Below are 21,481 nucleotides of genomic sequence, written 5' to 3' on the forward strand. Positions count from 1 at the left end.
AGACTGACGGTAATGTATTCGATATGACATCACGTTAAATTAGCAGATTGACATGTATAAGCTAGAGAGATGTTATTGGAAAAGGATTAGAGGAAATAAGAAAAATATATAACGGGTTCTTATCTGGACTGGCATTAATATAAGCAGGGAGTGGTACTGGGGTCGCGGTACAGCTGCCCATCCACGTAGAGCCGGTCTACGGCGATGACAGCTCGGGAGCCCTTCTGAATGAAGTTACGTCGGATTGGGAACAGAACTCTGCGTCGCTCCAGGATCTCTTTGAGGAACTGGTCGTTTACGCCAAAGTCCGTTCCTTTCAGCTCCCTGCCGCGGCTCTTCACCTGCTCCTTCTGCTTAAAATGTCCAAATTTAGCCACAATAGGACGCGGTCTCAGTGCACCAGGCCTCTTGGCTCCCAGCCGATGGACTCTCTCAAAGCAGATGTTTTTCAGGTGGGTCTTCATAAAGGTTTTAACAGTAACTTCTGCGTCCTCTTCGGCAGATTCCGAGATGCCTGAAAACACCAGGTTATCGCTCATGTTACGGGCCTGTAGATCGATGACAGTCTCTTTAGTTTTTTATGTTCTTCATTTAGATGGGTCACATTTTCAGTTAGAGACTTAACCGTTTTCAGCAGAGAGTTTCCACCTGCTGCTGGCTGAACTCCAAAGATTCCCTCAGGGATTTGAATTCCTGATGTAGAATCTCGACCAGAGCCAACCTCGCGTCGAAGCTGGACAATCGCTTGTCGATTGAATCCAGGATGTCGGCAAAGTCTTTACCAGTCGGCGATGCTGTGCCGGGGGAGTCTGCCGGGCGACTTCTCTTGGAGGACGGCGTCTCGCTTTTGGCTGGAGAAGATGCATTTGCGTTCTTCTTCATGACTATAATGTCGAAGTACCAGTCGATGTATTCCTGAAGAGATTCCAAATTCCCCTTGCTGTCCTCGCTGTTCATTCAGATTTTCCGCCAAGTCTCCGGTGTCTGACGTCACCTACAGCATTTCTTTTTGCTTTAACAAAATGATCCTTATACATATTAAGAAAAAATGTTAACTACAGTACATTGTATATATGCCTGGTGATTTTTGATTGAGTTTGATTATCAAACTCTAAAGGTCAGTCCTTGGGGTGTGCACTTGTGTGCATGTCTGGGGTTTTGTGTGTGTCTGTGTGTGTGTGCGTGTGTTTCTGTGTGTGTGTCTGTGTGTGCGTGTCTGTGTGTCTGTGTGTGTGCGTGTGTCTGTGTGTCTGTGTGTGTCTGTGTGCGTGTGTGTCTGTGTGTGTGTGTGTCTGTGTGTGTGTCTGTATGTGTGTGTCTGTGTGTGTGCGTGTGTCTGTGTGTGTGTGTGTGTCTGTGTGTGTCTGTGTGTGTGTGTCTGTGTGTGTGTCTGTGTGTGTCTGTGTGTGTGTGTGTCTGTGTGTGTCTGTGTGCGTGTGTGTGTGTCTGTGTGTGTCTGTGTGTGTCTGTGTGTGTGTCTGTGTGTGTCTGTGTGTGTGTGTCTGTGTGTGTCTGTGTGTGTGCGTGTGTGTGTGTGTCTGTGTGTGTGTGTCTATGTGTGTGTGTGTCTGTGTGTGTGTGTGTGTCTGTGTGTGTGTGTCTGTGTGTGTGCGTGTGTGTGTGTGTCTGTGTGTGTGTGTCTGTATGTGTGTGTCTGTGTGTGTGCGTGTGTGTCTGTGTGTGTGCGTGTGTGTCTGTGTGTGTGTCTGTATGTGTGTGTGTGTGTGTGTGTGTGTCTGTGTGTGTGTGTCTGTGCCTGTGTCCTGGGGGTCAGACTGGAGAACCTGGCGGAGTGTCTGAGAGGAGATGCTGAAAAAGCTTCTCAGCATCATGGACAACCCCTCCCACCCCATGTACGCAGACATGATGGGTCATCAGAGCTCCCACAGCAAAAGACTAACTGCCTCCAAATGCAGAACCGAACGCCACAGGAAATCCTTTCTACCTGTGGAAATAAGACTGTATAACTCTTCCTCATTCTGTAGGTGATCTTTTTCAGAACTGTCATTAATCCTTATTTGGATTGTGCAATATTACACGTCTGTTTGGTATTGAATGTTTGTTCTATCCCATCATCACATGCTGCTATCTCAATTATTCAAGGCACTACACTAAGACACTTTCCATTACCACATGCACTAATAATCTGTTATTTTATATTTGTTATAGCTTAGTTACAGTTTTTTTTTTTTTTTTACTTTGTACAGAGTATGAGTATTTAGGAGTATTTATATAGTTATAATACAAAGTATTACTCATAGTTATTTGCACTATTATTTTCTTTACCTTACCTTTATTCCTATTGTTGCACTGAGCATGTAAAGGACAAAAGAATTTCCCTCTGGATAAATAAAGTTTTTTCTTATCTTATCTTATCTGTGCGTGTGTGTGTGTGTGCGTGCGTTTGTGTCTGTGTGTGTGTGTGTGTGTCTGTGTGTGTGTCTGTGTGTGTGTGTGTGCGTGCGCTCGCATGAGTGTGAACAAACATTTACTGAAAAAGCTTGTTTATTAAAATAACTAAGGCATTATTCTACCAAAGTTTTAAAATGTTTTTAATGTATGTCACTACTGTAAATACCGGGCACTAGTTCCTATAGCTAATACATGTAATTAAATAAACCGGGGGCGACTTATTTAAAATAAACTAACAAAATACAGCTAAAATGTTTTTGATGCTGGTTGCTAAATGCCGCTCACTACACAGCAAATGTGCCAGTGTTAAATTAACACTGCATGGTGTTTATATGGGTCCAGTGTTATCTTTCACACTTTACAGAGTGCCTTGAGTGTTGTTTTTACAGTGTTAAACTTTATTAACTTAAATAGTGTTCAATTTACACCATAGGGTGTTACTGTAAGTCACCGAGTCTCCATCCCCACACATCTGCCCCATTTTAATATGCGCACAAGAAGTCCTGAGGACCAGAAGAGCCGTCCCACATTTACCCACCATCATGAGAAAGACTCTGACCAAGAAGGACCTTACAGCTGTTTCTTGGTTTATATTGAAGGTTTGCTGGCTCAGTTCTGGCTGATCCTGAAGGTTAGAGAGCTGTGGTGCTGGTGGGTTTATAGTATGTTGGTGGGAAGTCAGCAAAAATCTCTTGGAAACCGACAGCACACGTCTCCAGAGTGGTATATGTTTTAATGGGGTGGGGGTGTATTTGATTGCCGGTCCTGCTCTTGAATGTTTAGCATATGTGGAAAGGTGTTAGGACAGTTGTGATGCCCTTTTCTGTGCAGCTCCTGGTATGGTGTGAACCCATATAGACACCATGCAGTGTTAATTTAACACTGGCACATTTGCTGTGTACTTTTAATAAGTCAACTATTTAGCAGAGCTGGGCAGCTTTATAGCTATTCAGAGTTTCTGTCAGTTTTTGAAATCCCAATAAGCGCTAAAGTTTGCCATTGTTTTTGATACAACCCCTGATGGAGTAGTTATGTTGTTGAAGAATTTTGTTCCATCTATGGATCCTGTTGAATCTGCTGTAGGTAAGGTGTGTTTTTCTATACATGCTTTTCAAGAAATAATAATGAAAAAATCAGGACATTCTTTACCCAAAACTACACCTTCGTTCCATATGTTGTTTCATACTGGAATGGCATAGTGGATAATATACCTTGGAAAAACGTGTGGACTTTACCATGTAAGTTTTTATTAACAAATAATGTAGAAGAGGTCACCTTTAAATTGTCACATAAAGTTTATCCGTCCGAATATTTTCAATCTAAAAGGATGAGAGAGATTGACACCAGCTGTTCTTTCTGTGAATGTGACTGCAAAACTAATGTTCGTTTATTTTGGTCTTGCCCTTTTTCTGAAAAATTCTACTCTGATATGCTTAACATGATACAAACAAATGTATGTCATAATTTTCAGTTTTCTTGTAAAGATGTTTTTTGCGGGTTTTTTGTGTCTGGAAGAATACATGTCACGATCGCCGTCGAGCGAGCAGGGAGCGGAGAATCAGGAGCTCCGGCTTATTAGGTAGAACAAACATACGAGGCGAAACCCGGAGCACGACGTCTATGACGGAACTGGGGATACGTACTCCGACGTGAACTTAAATACACAGGACTGAATGAAACAAGAAACATCTGATAACGTCGGGGTTCCATATGAAGTTAATGAGGGGGCGTGGCACACAGGAGGATAGTACGAGCCGAGCGTGACAATACAGATAAATTTAATACTACTAATTTTATATTCATAAATGTAAATACAATAAATCTAACCTATTTTTCCTTGTTCACAAATTAGACCTAATGAATTATATTAATCTAATCAGAAAGTCTAAAAATAAAAAACAATCAGAATGTATCATGATTTGATGCTTTTTTACCTGATGTATAGACATAGTGCTAAAATGTTCTGTCATATTTGGTATTGAGATGGTATGTTTTACTTTGTAATAACTCTGTCTGAATAACATTTTTTGTTTTTGTTTTGTTTAATATTCTGTCTGTAAAATATATTACCTGTACTTGTTGAGTATTGGGAATTTTTTTAAAAGTGTGATTCAAGTGTTTAGTTTGACCTTTATTTCGCTACACCAGTTAATATATTTTGATGAAATTATAAAATTACACAGTTTTGTCTTTGACCCCCCCAAATAGCTTGGATTCCCCCATTTCTAAATTTCTCAAATCGCCACTGTTAATGATTTAAGTTACTGCAGTGCCGCTTTTTACATGCACGATCATCCTGAATCTGTGTTATAAGGCCACTTAAAAAAAATTGGTTCTCGTCCTTTTTTTTGGAGGGGGTGGGTCGGGGGAGGGATTTTTATTATTATTGTTATTATTTTATTTTTTTTACAAATTTTGATTGACTGTTTGGACTTTCAAATATGTAAGAAAATACATATTTGAAAATACATACGGAAGAGAGCAGACCTACTTAGTACACCTCCTCAGTTCTTCCAGTTTGTTGCGTTTCAAATATATTAAATGTAAGAAAATACAAGAATGTAAATTCCTTGATCCATGTGTATCTCATAAATGCCTTCCCAACTATTGATTTGGATACTTTATGCTGATGTTTCATTCGTGAATCTAAAAATGATACTATTTGAAACCAATATTCTGTTTGTCATTCCCATTCTAAATGAACAACCAAGATTTTAAAATATATATCTAGAAAGAAAGTGTATTAGAACATGTTAAAACACGAGGAATTTACAAAATACAGGAACCTGAATGGTTGAACAAGGAAATGCAACTCTACAAACAAGTACTTAAGAACATGTACCACATCACTTCCCCAGATTTAAATCTTTGCACCAGCCCATCTCAAGTAGGGACAAATTTAGGTTCATGAAACCATTCCAAGACTAGGATTACACAATGTGGATCAATCGTCGATGTGGAATGCACGGGAAATTCAAATTTCGTTATTCTTGGGCATTTTCCATGCGATTTTTACGAAATAAAAAAAAATCGGGTCAGAGGCATTTCGGCGGGTCGGGAGGGAACGAGAACCAATTTTTTTTTAAGTGGCCTAACCAAATTACGGTTATTGTTACTAATAGATGTGGACCCCTTGTTAGTTTCCCATATGCTAAATATTGTGTTCAATGTTATTATTTTGCACTGTTATTTGCATTGTTCATCTCTTGTGATAGTGTAATGTACTGCGTGGCTGATGGGTTTAGGGCAGGAACAACTGTGGTGCGATTCAGGCAGGCAGGGTAACAGGAGCGGAGCACACACAGGCACTTTGGCCAGCTCGCGGGGGGTTCCACTGAGTGGAGTGCAAAGAGCGCATGCGTCATGCAGAGCACTCGACAAGGATCGCTGCATACAGTCCTGTTTAACAAGCGGGTTTTTGTGCTTGTGTTTCAGTGCTTTTCCGGTGAAGTAAAAATCATCACATTATTGAAAAAGAACCCTATGCATGCCTGGAATTTATTCACCTTGTCCAAGTGTGCAACATAGACACATAGATAATATCCCCCAAAAACCCTACGAAGTGCCGCTGAGTCCGTGTCCATTTTTTGCATGAGACGGAGCTGATCATTTCCTGCCTGTAAACGAAAGTGAAATTAAGTGTCGGGATTTTAAAGGCAGAGTCGCCATTTTATCAAGATTCTGGAATAATGTAAAGATATTCTATGTTTCAAGGTAAGATTAAATTAATAATAATAAAATTTATATGTTTAACACAGCCTAAATATACAGCGGAATTTAAAATTTTCAATACAATTAAATATTAAATATACGTCCGTACAGCACAGTAGGTTACTGTACGTGTATCAGAAGAGTTTTCAAATTAACATCAATAATATTTAATTACTTACGCTCAGCCATGAGTTGTAATATACTGTGCTGCGTAATTATGGACCGGGACGTAGGCTGTAATATTTTGAAGCTATATTAAGTTTTTCTTTTATTAAGTGTTGGGGATTAATGCCAGTGTGCCGAAATATCCGGGTTAAACTCAATGCTTAACATTTTATTAAATCAAAGCTTTTACTACGGATCTGTTCTGTGTTCTCCAATCTGAAATGTGCTGATCTTAATTGTAGTCATACTTTGCAGTCGTATTTAAACTGTTTAATGCAAACAGTACGCAAGTCTGATATAAATAATCGGTAAAGAATAAGTCAAACGCAACCCACGGCGCAGCTGAATGACAGAAGGTGGTGCCACTTACTCCGCCAAACCGTGAGTAGTGGAGCCGACCAATCACAACAAATCATTAACAGTAATAAGCTAGAAAGAGATCTCTCAATGGAGGAAATTGATGATTTTATATCGTCCAAGGCGTTTAGAGATTTTTCAATACCATCGATACGAGCCAAAATCCGGTCCAGCACAGAATCGGCGCCGCCCGCGATAGAATGGGAGTCGTCGTCTGCCTGACCAGCGGATACTTGTCGAGCTGATTAATTTTTTTTTCTTGTCAGTGTGAGAACGAGTTGAGGAAAAAATGGGAAAATCTTTGTGACTTCGACATGGTTAAAGTATATTCGGAACTGTTGTAATAGCGATTTGGACTTGTCATACTTTTAGGTCCCTTGGAAATCAGTCTCAGAATCAGAATCGGGTTTATTGGCCAAGTATGTGAGCGAACACATACAAGGAATTAGATTCCGGTCGATGGTCTCAAGCACAACAGTGTAAAAACAACAACAATCTACAATATGAATATGTATTATGGATTTATATTTATAAATATAAAGGTAAATGTTAAAAAATGTATAAAAGTGTTATTTGTAGATATATGTTTATACTATTTATAAATGTAAATATATTTATGGATACTGTATATATATACAGTATATACAGTACATGTGTACATATATACATACATATATACATACACACACACATATACACAAAGTGTGTAAATGAACAATACGATATAGTAAGCAACGTAAATCTTATATACAGAAAAGATTACAGAAATATATCCCACAGACTGTACATACAGTGCAGTTGCAGTGCTGTAGGTGTTTAGCAGTGTGACAGATCAGCTGTTTAGGAGGGAGATGGCGAGGGGAGAGAAGCTGTTCCTGTGTCGGGTGTCCTGGTCTGCAGGCTTCTATATCGTCTGCCAGAGGGCAGCAGCTCAGAAAGTCTGTGTCCAGGCTGTGTGGGATCTGTGATGATTTTACTGCCATTTCCCTGGATCTTAAGAGAGACAGGTCCTGGATGGAGGGCAGGGGGCGCCTATGATCTTTTCTGCTGTCTGTACGGTCCGCTGCAGTCTCTTCCTGTCCTGTTTGGTGGATGCTCCATACCAGACTGTGATGGAGGGCAGGGGGGCACCGATGATCTTTCTGCTGTCTGTACGGTCCGCTGCAGTCTCTTCCTGTCCTGTTTGGTGGCTGCTCCATACCAGACTGTGATGGAGGGCAGGGGGGCACCGATGATCTTTCTGCTGTCCCTACGGTCCGCTGCAGTCTCTTCCTGTCCTGTTTGGTGGCTGCTCCATACCAGACTGTGATGGAGGAGCAGAGGACAGACTCAGTGACTGCAGTGTAGAACTGGATCAGCAGCTCCTGTGGAAGACTGTACTTCCTCAGTTGTCTCAGGAAGTATATCCTCTGCTGGGCCTTTTTGAGGATGGAGGAGATGTTGGTCTCCCACTTCAGGTTCTGGGAGATGGTGGTACCCAGGAACTTGAAGAACTCCACAGTAGACACCGGGCTGTCTGATATGGTGAGGGGGAGCAATGATGACGGACGTCTCCTGAAGTCCACAGTCTTGTGCGTGTTCAGCTCCAGGTTGTGCTGACTGCACCAGAGTACCAGCTGCTCCACTTCCTTCCGGTATGCAGACTCATCACCATCCTGAATGAGTCCAATGATGGTGTCATCTGCAAACTTCAGGAGTTTCACAGCTGAGTTCCTGGAGGTGCAGTCATTGGTGTAGAGGGAAAAGCGCAGTGGGGAGAGGACACATCCTTCAGGGGCACCGATACTGAGGGACTGTGTTTCAGAAGTAACCCCCCCCAGCCTTACTTGCTGCTTCCTGTCTGTCAGGAAGCTGGTGATCCACTGGCAGGTAGCTGGTGACACATTGAGCTGGGAGAGTTTGGAGGAGAAGAGATTAGGCACAATGGTGTCGAAAGCCAAACTAAAGTCCACAAACAGGATCCTGGCATAAGTTCCTGGACGGTCGAGATGTTGCAGGATAAAATGCAGCCCCATATTCACTGCATCATCCAGCGACCTGTTTGCCCGGTAGGCAAACTGCAGGGGGTCCAGCTGGTGTCCTGTAATGTCCTTCAGATGGGCTAAAACCAGGTGTTCAAAGGATTTTATGACCACAAATGTCAAGGCGACAAGTCTGTAGTCATTCAGTCCTGTGATGGTGGGTTTCTTGGGGACCAGGATAATGGTGGAGCCTTTGAAGCAGGAGGGAACTTCACACAGCTCCAGGGATCTATTGAAGATGTGGGTGAAGATGGGAGCCAGCTGATCAGCACAGGTTCTGAGGCAGGAGGGGGAGACACCGTCTGGTCTGGGGGCTTCTTGGATTTCTGTTTCTGGAACAGCCGGCTCACATCCGCTTCGTGTATTCTGAGTTCCAGGGGGGAGGGTAGGGGGGTGATAGTTGTGATGGAGGTCGTGGTTTTTGTACTGTACTGTGTAGATGTACTTTGTTTAAGTACATCTGCCCTCCCCTGGTCTGCTGTAATATCACTGCTGTATACACGCACCCACTGCAGTCACCGATCCGCCTGTCGATCACCAGCTCCATCCTTCCTTCACTCGTGAACAAGACCTTGAGATACTTAAACTCCTCCACTTGGGGAAAGACCCCCGACCCGAAGACAGCACTCCACCCTTTTCCGGCTGAGGACCATGGTCTCGGATTTGGAGGTGCTGATTCTCATCCCAGCCGCTTCACACTCGGCTGCGAACTGCTCCAGTGAGAGCCGAAGGTCACGGTCTGATGAGCCCAACAGAACCACATCATCTGCAAAAAGCAGAGACCCAATCCTGAGGTCACCAAACCGGACACCCTCAACGCACTGGTTGTGCCTAGAAATTCCATCCATAAAAATCTAGTGACCCGCGTCCAGGGGAAGGAGAACGTGAATCCATGTTTTTACTCATCATAAGGGGTCTAATGAGCCGCAGTTCGTCTGGTTCCTCACCCAGGACCTATTTGTCTTGGGTGACCCTACCAGGGGCATAAAGCCCTGGGCAGCTTAGCTCCTGGGATCACTGGAACACGCAAACCCCTCCACCACCATAAGGTGTCGGCTCCAGGAGAGGATGTTTATACATATATTTATAAAAAAATGTGGCATTGAAATTTTGCACTAAACCTCTTTACTATGTGTAATTCTACACATCGAACATAACAGAATGGAGACACAATTCATCAGTTTGATGTAAAAATGCTGAGTCCTCGATATTGTGTATTTATCTATGTATCTACTTACCCTTCATGTTCACAGAGGCCCCAGCAGGAATCATCTGGTCTGGATCAGCATCAAAATGGACGGATCTGCTTCTGAAATGCGCCCCCCTGTGGGGTGTAACAGAAAGAGCGCTGAGAGGTAACAGTGTTACAGCCCACTAGCATGCATGTCTCTCTGGGTCTATAGTCAGGCCATAACATAAAAGTAAACTGGGCTCCTAGCTGGGGCTGGTCAGTGGGCAGCACTTTAATATGTGTAGCTTAATAAAAAGACCTCGCCATCTTCTGTCTTCACCGTCTTCTTCCACAATCAGCCAGTTCTTTTATACTAGAGGCGAGTAACAGACCATCCCTCCTATACAAAATGGCCACATAACAAAACTAAACAAACAAACAAAAACATATATAAACAGGTAAAAAGGAACATCAGTCAAGTCTAGTTATTGGAGGTTTTTAACGGTCATACTAAAAGTTTCATATAATATCTAAATTTTAGATTATACAATTTCCTTAACAGCTGACTGTAAATAAGTCTGTTTACATCAAGAGCTTCACAGCATATCAAAGTACATGAAGGCAGAGCAGAAGGATAAACAGCAGTGTGATGTTGTCCCCATTGTATGAATTTTATTTATACCATGAGGGTTTGTTTCCTCTCGCTGCCCACAGTGTCCCGATGAAGAGAACAGACTCCCCTGTACCCAGCTGTGTTTCCATGAAGAGTGACTGGTCAATGGGAAAACCACTCAACTTCAGAGAGGGACCTTTTCCTACAGATCAAAGGTAAATGTACATTTAAACAAACACTGTTAATGACATTCAGACTCTCATTCAAATGGCACAGAGACACATACAAGCTATGAGGAAATAACATATTTATAATGAATGCACCAATTTTTACCTTTAACAGATTCCATCACCTTGAGAATTTAAACAAAAGTTTTGTCTGTATTCTATATAAATACCATCTGAAGTAAATGGATGAGGATTACTGTAAAACCTGACTTTCTGCGAGCCGGAATTGGAAGTTATTTAATCGCAAAGTGGATTTTAAATTTCAGTCCTCAGCACAGAGCTGGAAAAAACTGGTTTACCTGTTACCCCCCTGCATGTCCATTAAAGAATGACTCGACAATAGATTGTCGTCTCGTGAGATGGATGTTTCTGTTATGATAACAAATAATTTCACTCTCATGAATTCATTAGATCATATTCAGACGAAGGCTTCAGTTTAACATGTTTAGTCAAACTGTGTGGCTTAAACAATAAACTACTATCATCAGACAAAAAAAAGTGAAAGACTATTGGTTTCTTTGCCAAAGGTGACGTTTATACTTGCTGATTCAGATCATAATTAATGTGACACTGTAGTGGTTCTCATCCCCTGAGTATAAAATAAGATGATTTGTTGATCCAAGAGGGGAAATTCTCTTGTGTTCAGCAGCAAAGTGTTATGTTATTTATATGATTAAAAACAGAGAGCAGCTTTTACCACATTAAAAATGGGACGTTAAGGCTGGCTGTGGGGGCTGCACATCGACAGCAGGCATTGTGGTGTCTAACGGCAGCAGGCAGGAAAGATCCCCAGTAGCGCTTCTTAGCTCACGGTGGGGGAATGAGCCGGTGGCTGAAGGTGCCCCAAGATAGCGCCCCCTGGAGCCTTGGCTGGGTTATGCACCGGGCCAGTGGGGCCAGTGCCCTGAGGCCTCAGGACATTAGAAGCTGTGAGTGACAACATTTATAGTGTAAGCCATGAAATGCGCCCCCCTGTGGGGTGTAAGAGAAAGAGCCCTGAGAGGTAACAGTGTTACAGCCCACTAGCATGCATGTCTCTCTGGGTCTATAGTCAGGCCATAGGGCACTTGGTACACGCCAGCCGCCTGGGGCACTTGGTACACGCCAGCCGCCTGGGGCACTTGGTATACGCCAGCCGCCTGGGGCACTTGGCACACGCCAGCCGCCTGGGGTAGTTGGCAGGTTTTTCGAAAGTCTTGCTGGATGTGTTGTCATAGCAGCACATCCAAATCCTCAAACCTGCTCGGAGCAGGTTTGTTCTGCGTAAACTAGGATTAGCTCACAGACTTAATCAGTGTCCGTGCATGGAAATGGGTTCAGTCATGGCCTCGCCATTCATATACGTAAAATCAACAAACACATACATACACACACAAACTCATACATACAAACATATATATATATATATATATGGGGCGGCATGGTGGTGCAGTGGTTAGCACTGTCGCCTCACACCTCTGGGACCCGGGTTTGAGTCTCCGCCTGGGTCACATGTGTGTGGAGTTTGCATGTTCTCCCCATGTCGTCGTGAGGTTTCCTCCGGGTACTCCGGTTTCCCCCCACAGTCCAAAAAACATGCTGAGGCTAATTGGAGTCGCTAAATTGTCCATAGGTGTGTATGTGTGAGTGCATGGTGTGTGAGTGTGCCTTGTGATGGGCTGGCCCCCCATCCTGGGTTGTTCCCAGCCTCGTGCCCATTGCTTCCGGGATAGGCTCCGGACCCCCCGCGACCCAATAGGATAAGCGGTATGGAAAATGGATGGATATATATATATATATATATATATATATATGAATGAAATGTTGTGTTTGTACTTCACTTTAACTTGTTCCCATATCCTGCATGATTGTGCTTCTATTTGATCTGTAATTATGACAATAAAATAATGATGAAACACTGGGAACGTAATACTACATTCAAGTGATAAATACAATAACTAAAAATGACATTTAATTTGTCGGACACTTTTTGCAGCCTTCTTTTCTGGTTTGGGTCGCTTTTGATGTGTTTCCTTTAGTAGATACTAAACCTTTGAATTCATCATACTCCTCTGTAGCATTCCCCTCGGATTGATGGCCGAAAGACTTGACTGATGGTTCACGATTTATTTAAAATAAATTAATTACCAAAAAAAACGTAGCTAACGTAAGAGCTTGTGCCTTTACCGGGGGGGGGGGGGGGGTGATAGTTGTGATGGAGGTCGTGGTTTTTGTACTGTACTGTGTAGATGTACTTTGTTTAAGTACATCTGCCCTCCCCTGGTCTGCTGGAATATCACTGTGTATACACGCACCCACTGCAGTCACCGATCCGTTTCCAGAGGAACACAGAACCACTAAACCAATTTGAGGAAAACAACTCATTTAAACAACTCATGAGGAAAACAACTCCTTTTCCCTCTAGATTCTTTTCCGTTGAGACATGTTTTCATAAGATCAGGACATCTGTGGAGTCCATACTCTGTCGTTAGTTGATGTCTCTTTATCTCTTGCATGAGGCATAGTTTGCAAACAGGCATTTAAAAATAAGAAAATGTCTGTAACCCTTCGGCATCTTTGGACCGTATTTGTGGCCATTTTGAGAGCCTCTCCGGAAATGCCCTTTGGATGATGAATGGCTGACCGTATGGCTGACCGTATGGCTGACCGTAACGCTGACCGTATCACTGACCGTATGGCTGACCGTATCACTGACCGCATGGCTGACCGTATGGCTGACCGTATCGCTGACCGTATCACTGACCGTAGGGCTGACCGTATGGCTGACTGTATGGCTGACCGTATGGCTGAGCGTATCGCTGACCGTATCACTTACCGTATGGCTGACCATATCGCTGACCATATCACTGACCGTATTACTGACCGTATGGCTGACCGTATCACTGACCGTATGGATGACCATATGGCTGACCGTATCACTGACCGTATGGATGACCGTATGGCTGACCGAATCGCTGACCATATCACTGACCGTATTGCTGACCGTATGGCTGACCGTATCACTGACCGTATGGATGACCGTATGGCTGACCGTATCGCTGACCATATCACTGACCGTATTGCTGACCGTATGGCTGACCGTATGGCTGACCGTATCACTGACCGTATGGATGACCGTATCGCTGACCGTATCACTGACCATATCGCTGACCGTATGGCTGACCGTATCGCTGACCGTATGGCTGACCGTATCACTGACCGTATCACTGACCGTATCGCTGACCATATGGCTGACCGTATGGCTGACCGTATCGCTGACCGTATGGCTGACCATATCACTGACCGTATGGCTGACCGTATCACTGACCGTATCGCTGACCATATGGCTGACCATATGGCTGACCGTATCACTGACCGTATCACTGACCATATCGCTGACCATATGGCTGACCGTATCGCTGACCGTATGGCTGACCGTATCGCTGACCATATCACTGACCGTATGGCTGACCGTATTCCTGACCGTATCGCTGACCATATCACTGACCGTATGGCTGACCGTATCACTGACCGTATCACTGACCATATCGCTGACCATATGGCTGACCGTATCGCTGACCGTATCACTGACCGTATGGCTGACCGTATCGCTGACCATATCACTGACCGTATGGCTGACCGTATCACTGACCGTATCACTGACCATATCACTGACCGTATTACTGACCATATCGCTGACCGTATCACTGACCGTATCGCTGACCGTATCGCTGACCAAGCTTATTCCAAGCATCTTTGCATGCCTCATCATCACTTTGGTAGAACGTGCCCTCAAGACATTTATGAGCAGGACCACTGATATATTTCTTAAGGTAATACAGCTTATCTGCTGAAGAGATACCTGTTCTCTGAATGAGTACATAAAGGATGCCTTCCATTCAATAAAATGAATTGGATCCCCGTTAAACATCGCAGGCTCTGGCATTGGGAGCCTGTTAACGGCTTTGCTGTTCTGAATAGCTTGAGCCAGGTAAGACACATCAGTGAGGGATGGTGTTGTGACATCATGTGAAGGCTGATGTCTGTCATAGGTGCTTTGTAGTCAAACTTAAAGGTCTGGCCATCCATCCATCCATCCATCCATTTTCCAAACCGCTTATCCTACTGGGTGGTGGGGGGTCCGGAGCCTGTCCCGGAAACAATGGGCACGAGGCAGGGAACAACCCAGGATGGGGGGCCACCCCATCGCAGGGCACGCTCACACACCATTGACTCTCACACGCACACCTACAGGCAATTTAGCAAGTCCAATTAGCCTCAGCATGTTTTTGGACTGTGGGGGAAACCGGAGTACCCGGAGGAAACCCCACGACGACATGGGGAGAACATGCAAACTCCACACACGTGACCCAGGCGGAGACTGCATGCGCAACTTCCTTCACTGCTGTGATCCCTGAAGCGGTTAGTATTCTGTAATAAAGTAGGACATTCCAGAGGGAGTGGCGCACGCTGATGACATCATGCACATTATGTCTACTGGGATGGAGAACAGGTGCAGGATGATGACATGTTTAATGTTTCGTCATATTTAGGCAACAGTATCGCCCCAGCTAGTGGGGACCCGGGGACCAGCTGGTACAGAAGCGGGGGGGCAGGGATGTGGTAAACAAGGTGATACGAGTCCCTCCCTTGCCTGCGCTGGGGCTTGGTCGGCGCCTGCGGGTCCTCGCCCTCCGGGTTGGCTGTTGCCTGCGGGTCCCCCTCCGCAGCCTCGTCGCCCTGTCTTACTCCCCACTCTGGTGCCCGGTCAGTCGCCTGCGGACTCCCCTGCTGCAGCTCCTCAGTTGCCTGCGGTTCCCTCCACTCCGGCACGTCGGAGGAAGTCGCCGCCTGCTGCGGCTCCCCCCCTCTCCTTGCCCTCGCCTAGGTCCCCTCCAGCTCCCTCGTCCGCTTCCCTGGGTCTCCCTCCACCTCCCTCCTCGGCCCCTCCATCAGTGCCTCGCCCTGCCTCCTCTGCTGCTCTGAGGTCCCCTCCTGTTCCGGCCTCCCGGCCGCCTGCGGCCCCTCTGACGGCCACCCGTTGCCCGCTGGGGCTCCCTCGGACTCCCCTTGGTTCCCCCTCCTTCTCTCCCTACTCCCCTGCCTGTCTCCCTCCTTCGTTTGCTCCTCCTCCCGGCTTTGTCTCTCCTGTCTCCCTTCCTCGTCCCTTTGTTCCTCCTCCGTTCACTCCTGGTCCTTTTGTCCAGCCTGTTCCTGCTGTGTCTCCTTTCCTAGTCTGTCTGCCCTCCCTGTCCTTTATCAGGTTTTGTCCTACTTCTTGTCTCTGTGCCTGTTCTGTGTCTCTGTCATGTTTCCGGTGTCCCTTGAATGGTTTTGTTCTTCTTTTCCAGGTCCCGTTTCCCTCGTCTCGTCCGTCGCCTCCTCTGAGGGGGGGGGGTCTGTCATACCCGGCTCGTTCGATCCTCGTGTGTGCCACGCCCCCCTGATTATCCACGTGTGCTTCCCGGATCGTACCCATCTGAGTCTGATTATTTTCAATCAGTCCTGTCTATTTGAGTCCATGTCTTGCCCTGGTTCCCGGTCTGTCATTTATGTTAGTTGGCGTCTGATGTTTCCTGCCCTTAGTCCTGTGATTAAACCCCGTTTCCCCCTTATTCTACCTGCCTGCCTGATCCTTGCCTGCCTGCCTGTCCGTGCACCTTCCCCGTTCACCGGCGATCTTAACATTGGGTTTTTGTACCACTAACTTTTCCAGCCTCCTATTGCCCCTGTCCCAACTTTTTTGAGACGTGTTGCTGTCATGAAATTCAAAATCAGCCAATATTTTTCATGAAATAGCAAAATGTCTCACTTTAAACATCTGATATGTTTTCTATACTTTGTTATGAATATAATACAGGTTTATGAGATTTCCATATCATTACATTCTGTTTTTATTTACAATTTGCACAATGTCCAACTTTTTGGAATTGGTGTTGTAATATACCACAATGTTATTCTTTATCTGCAGTAACAGCAATTTTAATGGGGAACTTTTCAGCCTTTCTGTTACATTTGTGTAGATGAATTGAGGTCTTTATGTTTCTGCCTAATTCACAGAGACCAAATGGAAGATTGCAGTTCAGATCTACATGATAAATCGGGTTTATCATCCATATTGAAGGTTTGTATTTATTGCTGATATATATTTTCTTGGCTGTTATGTGAATTAGCTTATATTTTATACAGCTGCATAATAATAAATTCATCATCTTAAAGAAAATATGTTTTAAACTATGATTCACAAGTGAAACTCTGAAAAGGTTTGGTGTAAGTATCAATAATTAACTCTGACTGTTTATTTTAGTCGCTAGAGGTAAAAGCCATGAAGTTCCTAAAGGAGGAACTGAAGACGTTTGTGAGGCACCTAGATCAGAATTACCCAGAATGCTCTGAGCCTCAGCTGGAGGAGGACAATGACCTGGACTGTGATGGTCAGATGCAGAAGACCAGTGTTAGAGAGGTAGCTCTGAAGATCACAGTGTACATCCTGAGGATCATGAAACATAATGATCTTGCTGACCTGCTGGACAAGAGTAAGAACTTTATAATATTATCTACATGTACAATATTGTGTAAACGTCTTAGGCAGTCAAAGAAAAGGAAGTTTAAATGGTCTTTATGTTGGTGTAGAACTACTATAATATGTATGTCAAAGTGTGTTTGCCATTTCAGAACCTCTCCCAACATCACCTTAATATTTGCTGATATTGTGCAGTATATCCCTGTATTTTTTTACTTGACCACTAACACACCTCATGTGGCTGATCAATATCTCATTGAGTTTTAAACTAATTTAATTAATTCATGAAGTGAGCTGGTGGTGAAATTTAACAAATACATGGACTGGCTGTGGTGCCCCTGAGGAGAGGTTTGGGAAATGAAAAGGGGTTTTGGGTTTTTTTTGGTTCTGAGCAGATATACACTTACTACCCAGATAAATGGCTTTAAACATTTCCTTTGGCTGCCTAAGGCTTATTCACGGTCCTGTATGCAGTGTTCCAGTAAAATACGCATGATAAAACTTTCAGTTTCACATTCACAGTCACAGGGAAATATCAGGATATGTATGTGCAAAAAAGTGTGTTTTTGGAAAATATTCTTCCTCTCATATTGGTCGGGATCACGGTGAGAATTAGTGCATTTTTCTCTCATTTCTTTTCAGGACAGCTCATGCTGCAACATCAACAGGAAATGAAATGTAAACTTAAGAAGCAATTTGAGTGTGTATTTGAAGGGAAAGCTAAGGAAGGACAGCCAACACTTCTCAGTGAGATTTACACAGAACTCTACATAACTGAAGGTGGGACTGGAACAGTCAATGATGAACATGAAGTGAGACAGATTGAAACAGCATCCAAGAAAAGGCGAACAGAAGATACTACAGTCAAGTGCAATGATATATTTAAACCCTTATGTGGGCATGAGACACCAATCAGAACTGTACTCACTAAAGGGGTGGCAGGTATCGGGAAAACAGTCTCTGTGCAGAAATTTATTCTCGACTGGGCAGAAGGAAAAGCAAACCAGGATGTTCACTTCATATTTGCTCTTCCTTTCCGGGACCTGAATTTGATTAAGGGTGAATACAGTCTCATTGAACTGCTTTGCCACTTTGTCCCAGGACTGAAATCTCTTGAATCCACTGAGCTGTTTATGTACAAAATCTTGTTCATCTTTGATGGTCTGGATGAGTGTCGCCTTCCTCTCGATTTTCAGAACAATGAGAGCTGGTTTGATGTAACAAAGAAAACGTCACTGGATGTGCTGTTGACTAACCTCATTAAGGGGAATCTGCTCCCATCCGCTCTCCTCTGGATAACCTCCCGGCCAGCAGCAGCCAATCAGATACCTCCTGAGTGTGTCCACCAGGTGACAGAGATACGAGGGTTCAGTGATGCCCAGAAGGAGGAGTATTTCAGGAGGAGATTTAGGGATCAGAGCGTGGCCAGCAGGATTATCACACATGTGAAATCATCAAGGAGCCTCTTCATCATGTGCCACATACCTGTGTTCTGCTGGATTTCAGCCACTGTGCTTAAGAGGTTTTTTAGTGAGACTGACAGGGGAGAAATTCCAAGGACTCTGACTGAAATGTACACACACTTCCTGATCTTTCAGACAAGTTTAACAAATGACAAGTATATGAAAAAACAAGAAACTAAGCTTAAAGAATACAGCAAGGAATTCCTTTTAAAACTTGGTAAACTTGCTTTTGACAACCTTGAGAAAGGCAATCTCATATTTTATGAGCAAGATCTGACAGGGAATGGCATTGATGTCACTGAAACTTCAGTTTACTCTGGAGTGTGCACAGAAGTCTTTAAAGAGGAGTATGGGTTGTACCAGGAGAAGGTGTACTGCTTTGTGCATCTGAGCATCCAGGAGTATCTCGCTGCTTTATATGTGTTTCTGTCAAACACATCAGCTGACCTGCTGAAGACTGCAGTGGATCAGGCATTAGAGAGCAAGAATGGACACTTGGACCTCTACCTCCGCTTCCTCCTGGGCCTCTCAACAGACTCCAGTAAGACTCTGTTACAAAGGCTACTGGGGCCGACAAGAATCAGCTCACATACCATTATGGAAACAGTCCAATACATCAAGGAGAAAATACAGGAGAATTTATCTCCAGAAAGGACCATCAACCTGTTCCACTGTCTGACTGAGCTGGGTGACAATTCTCTAGTAGAGGAAGTACAAAGATACCTGAATTCAGGAAACATTTCAGTAGATGACCTCTCACCTGCACAGTACTCAGCTCTGGCCTTTGTGATGCTGATGTCAGATGAGCAGCTGGATGTGTTTGATCTGAAGAAATACATCAGATCAGATAAACAGCACTGCAGGCTGCTGCCTGTGGTCAAGAACTCCAGGACGGCTCTGTAAGTGACGTGGGGATGAGAAATCATGTCTGGTCTGGCAGTGATACATGAATATTGTTTGAAATGTGTAATATATATTATATATTTCTCCTCATGGATTAACTGGGTTTTATTTTGATAATCACAGCTATAGCTGTTTGTACAGCAGTAGCTAATCTTGACCACAGACTTTATAATGACTGAAGGTAGTGATGTCACTTTTTGTTTGTTACTACGTTTCCATTCCCATCCAGTTTGCCTCCTGATCACAGCACAGCATCCTAACCTGCTATAGAAACAGTGAGGGCTCTTTATCCACAGGGTGTATAAGTGGTATGTGAGTGTTATTGTCAGCAGGCGTGTTCATGTGATGGAGCCCAGAGCTGGGAGCTTCCGTATGACTGCTGTCTCTGGCTGCTCACTGGCGCCCTCTGCTGGCCTCAGCTGCACCTGGCTGAGGATGTGATGGCACATCTAGTCCGGCAGAGATAGATAAACATTGTTTAAAATATTAAATTAATATATATATATATATATATATATATATATATATATATATATATATATATATATATAAAATTTATTTCCCCTCTTTTAACAACAAGGTTCCTTTTTAATCTGGTTTATATTAACTGAAGGTAGTGATGTAGTAAAAACAAAAAAGACAAGATTTCCACGACCATCCTTTGTGTAACAAATAACCAAAGATACAGCATCATACAGAATGGTCCAGTTTTCATTAATAGTGGGAAAACCACTCATATTCGTTTCAGTTCTGGATGCTGTAGGAAGCATTTCTGTAAATACTGGGTGTGGTGCGTGACTCTTTGGGTTCGGACTCTGTGTCCATGAGCGGAAGGTTGCTGGTTCAGATCTCATTTTGAGTCCCCCCCCCCCACCAAACACTGAATGCAGTTTCAGTTCAGTACAGTTTTATTTGTATAGTGTGTTTTCACAACATTACATCATCTCAAAGCACTTTACAGCATCCCTGCCCAAAGCCCCCAGTGAGCAAGTCAGAGGGGACAGTGGCAAGGAAAAGCTCCCTAGAAAGAAGAATCGGTGGGAGGAACCAGACTCAAAGGGGGAGCCCATCCTCCAGGGGGCAGCAGAGGAAGCCCTAACCCTAACCAGACTGAAAGGGGGAGCCCATCCTCCAGGGGGCAGCAGAGGAAGTCAAATGATCAAGATGGCAAAGTCCTAATTCACATTATCCCAATCTTAACATTTCAGTCACAAAGTGGGGGGCAGGGAGGTGATGACAGCAAGTGCTGGAGCTGCTTCAGATGGGGGGGCGAACAGTAGTACGGCAGCAGGGTAAACAGGGAAGATGTCACAGGCAGAAGGGTGAGCAGGCCGGAAGGACTCACAGGTAGTGGAGACGTCGTAGACAGCAGGGTAGGCAGGATATCTTGAAAATGTGGGGTCTCCAGGCAGCACAGCCAGGGGGAGTAGGGGAAATAAAATGTGCAGTTAGCCAAAGTAGGGGAGACTAGAGGCAGTGCAAACAGTTAGGTGAGTGCAGTATGTAAGCTCCGGCAGATATGGCAATGGCAGCATAAGTAGGAGGGAGAGGCAGGTGGGAACGCAGGCATGGGGAGTCCCTGAATGTCAGCACTCCAATTCCACAAGGGGGTGTGAAGCTTCTTTAATCTGCACCACTTCTGTTTATCAAGCTCGTCCAAAGTAAATTTCCTCATCGCCATCGTACATGAAGGTAAAACAGTTTCCAATCAGGGGCATAGCACTCTATCTTAGGTTTTCTCTGGCCTTTAGTGCTGTCCAGAAAGAAACAGATTTGCTCAAGAGAGTAAACCTTGGTCCTACCTACAGGGGTGCTGGAGTCCATGGAGGCCTGTGAGTCCTCCAAGTCATCAGCCAAACTCTCTACATCCTCATGATCTTTATCAGAATCCAGTAAGTGCAGGTCCAGCTCAGGCTCGGGATGTTCCGCTGCGGTG

General features: G+C 44.3%; 1 protein-coding gene across 1 annotated transcript in view; it reads left to right on the forward strand.

The window, feature by feature from the left end:
- Positions 1–5,786: 5,786 nt before the first annotated feature.
- LOC125723102 (NACHT, LRR and PYD domains-containing protein 12-like) overlaps positions 5,787–21,481 on the forward strand; it is a 206,956-nt gene continuing 191,261 nt past the window's right edge. The window contains exons 1-6 of the mRNA XM_048999540.1: positions 5,787–6,126; positions 9,920–10,021; positions 10,552–10,665; positions 16,717–16,780; positions 16,964–17,192; positions 17,822–19,541. Coding sequence (XP_048855497.1) covers positions 9,960–10,021; positions 10,552–10,665; positions 16,717–16,780; positions 16,964–17,192; positions 17,822–19,541 — 2,189 coding nt within the window. The 5' untranslated portion in view covers positions 5,787–6,126; positions 9,920–9,959. The remainder of the gene's footprint in view (positions 6,127–9,919; positions 10,022–10,551; positions 10,666–16,716; positions 16,781–16,963; positions 17,193–17,821; positions 19,542–21,481) is intronic.

The sequence above is a fragment of the Brienomyrus brachyistius genome, unplaced genomic scaffold (assembly GCF_023856365.1).
Source record: "Brienomyrus brachyistius isolate T26 unplaced genomic scaffold, BBRACH_0.4 scaffold45, whole genome shotgun sequence".
NCBI lineage: Eukaryota > Metazoa > Chordata > Actinopteri > Osteoglossiformes > Mormyridae > Brienomyrus > Brienomyrus brachyistius.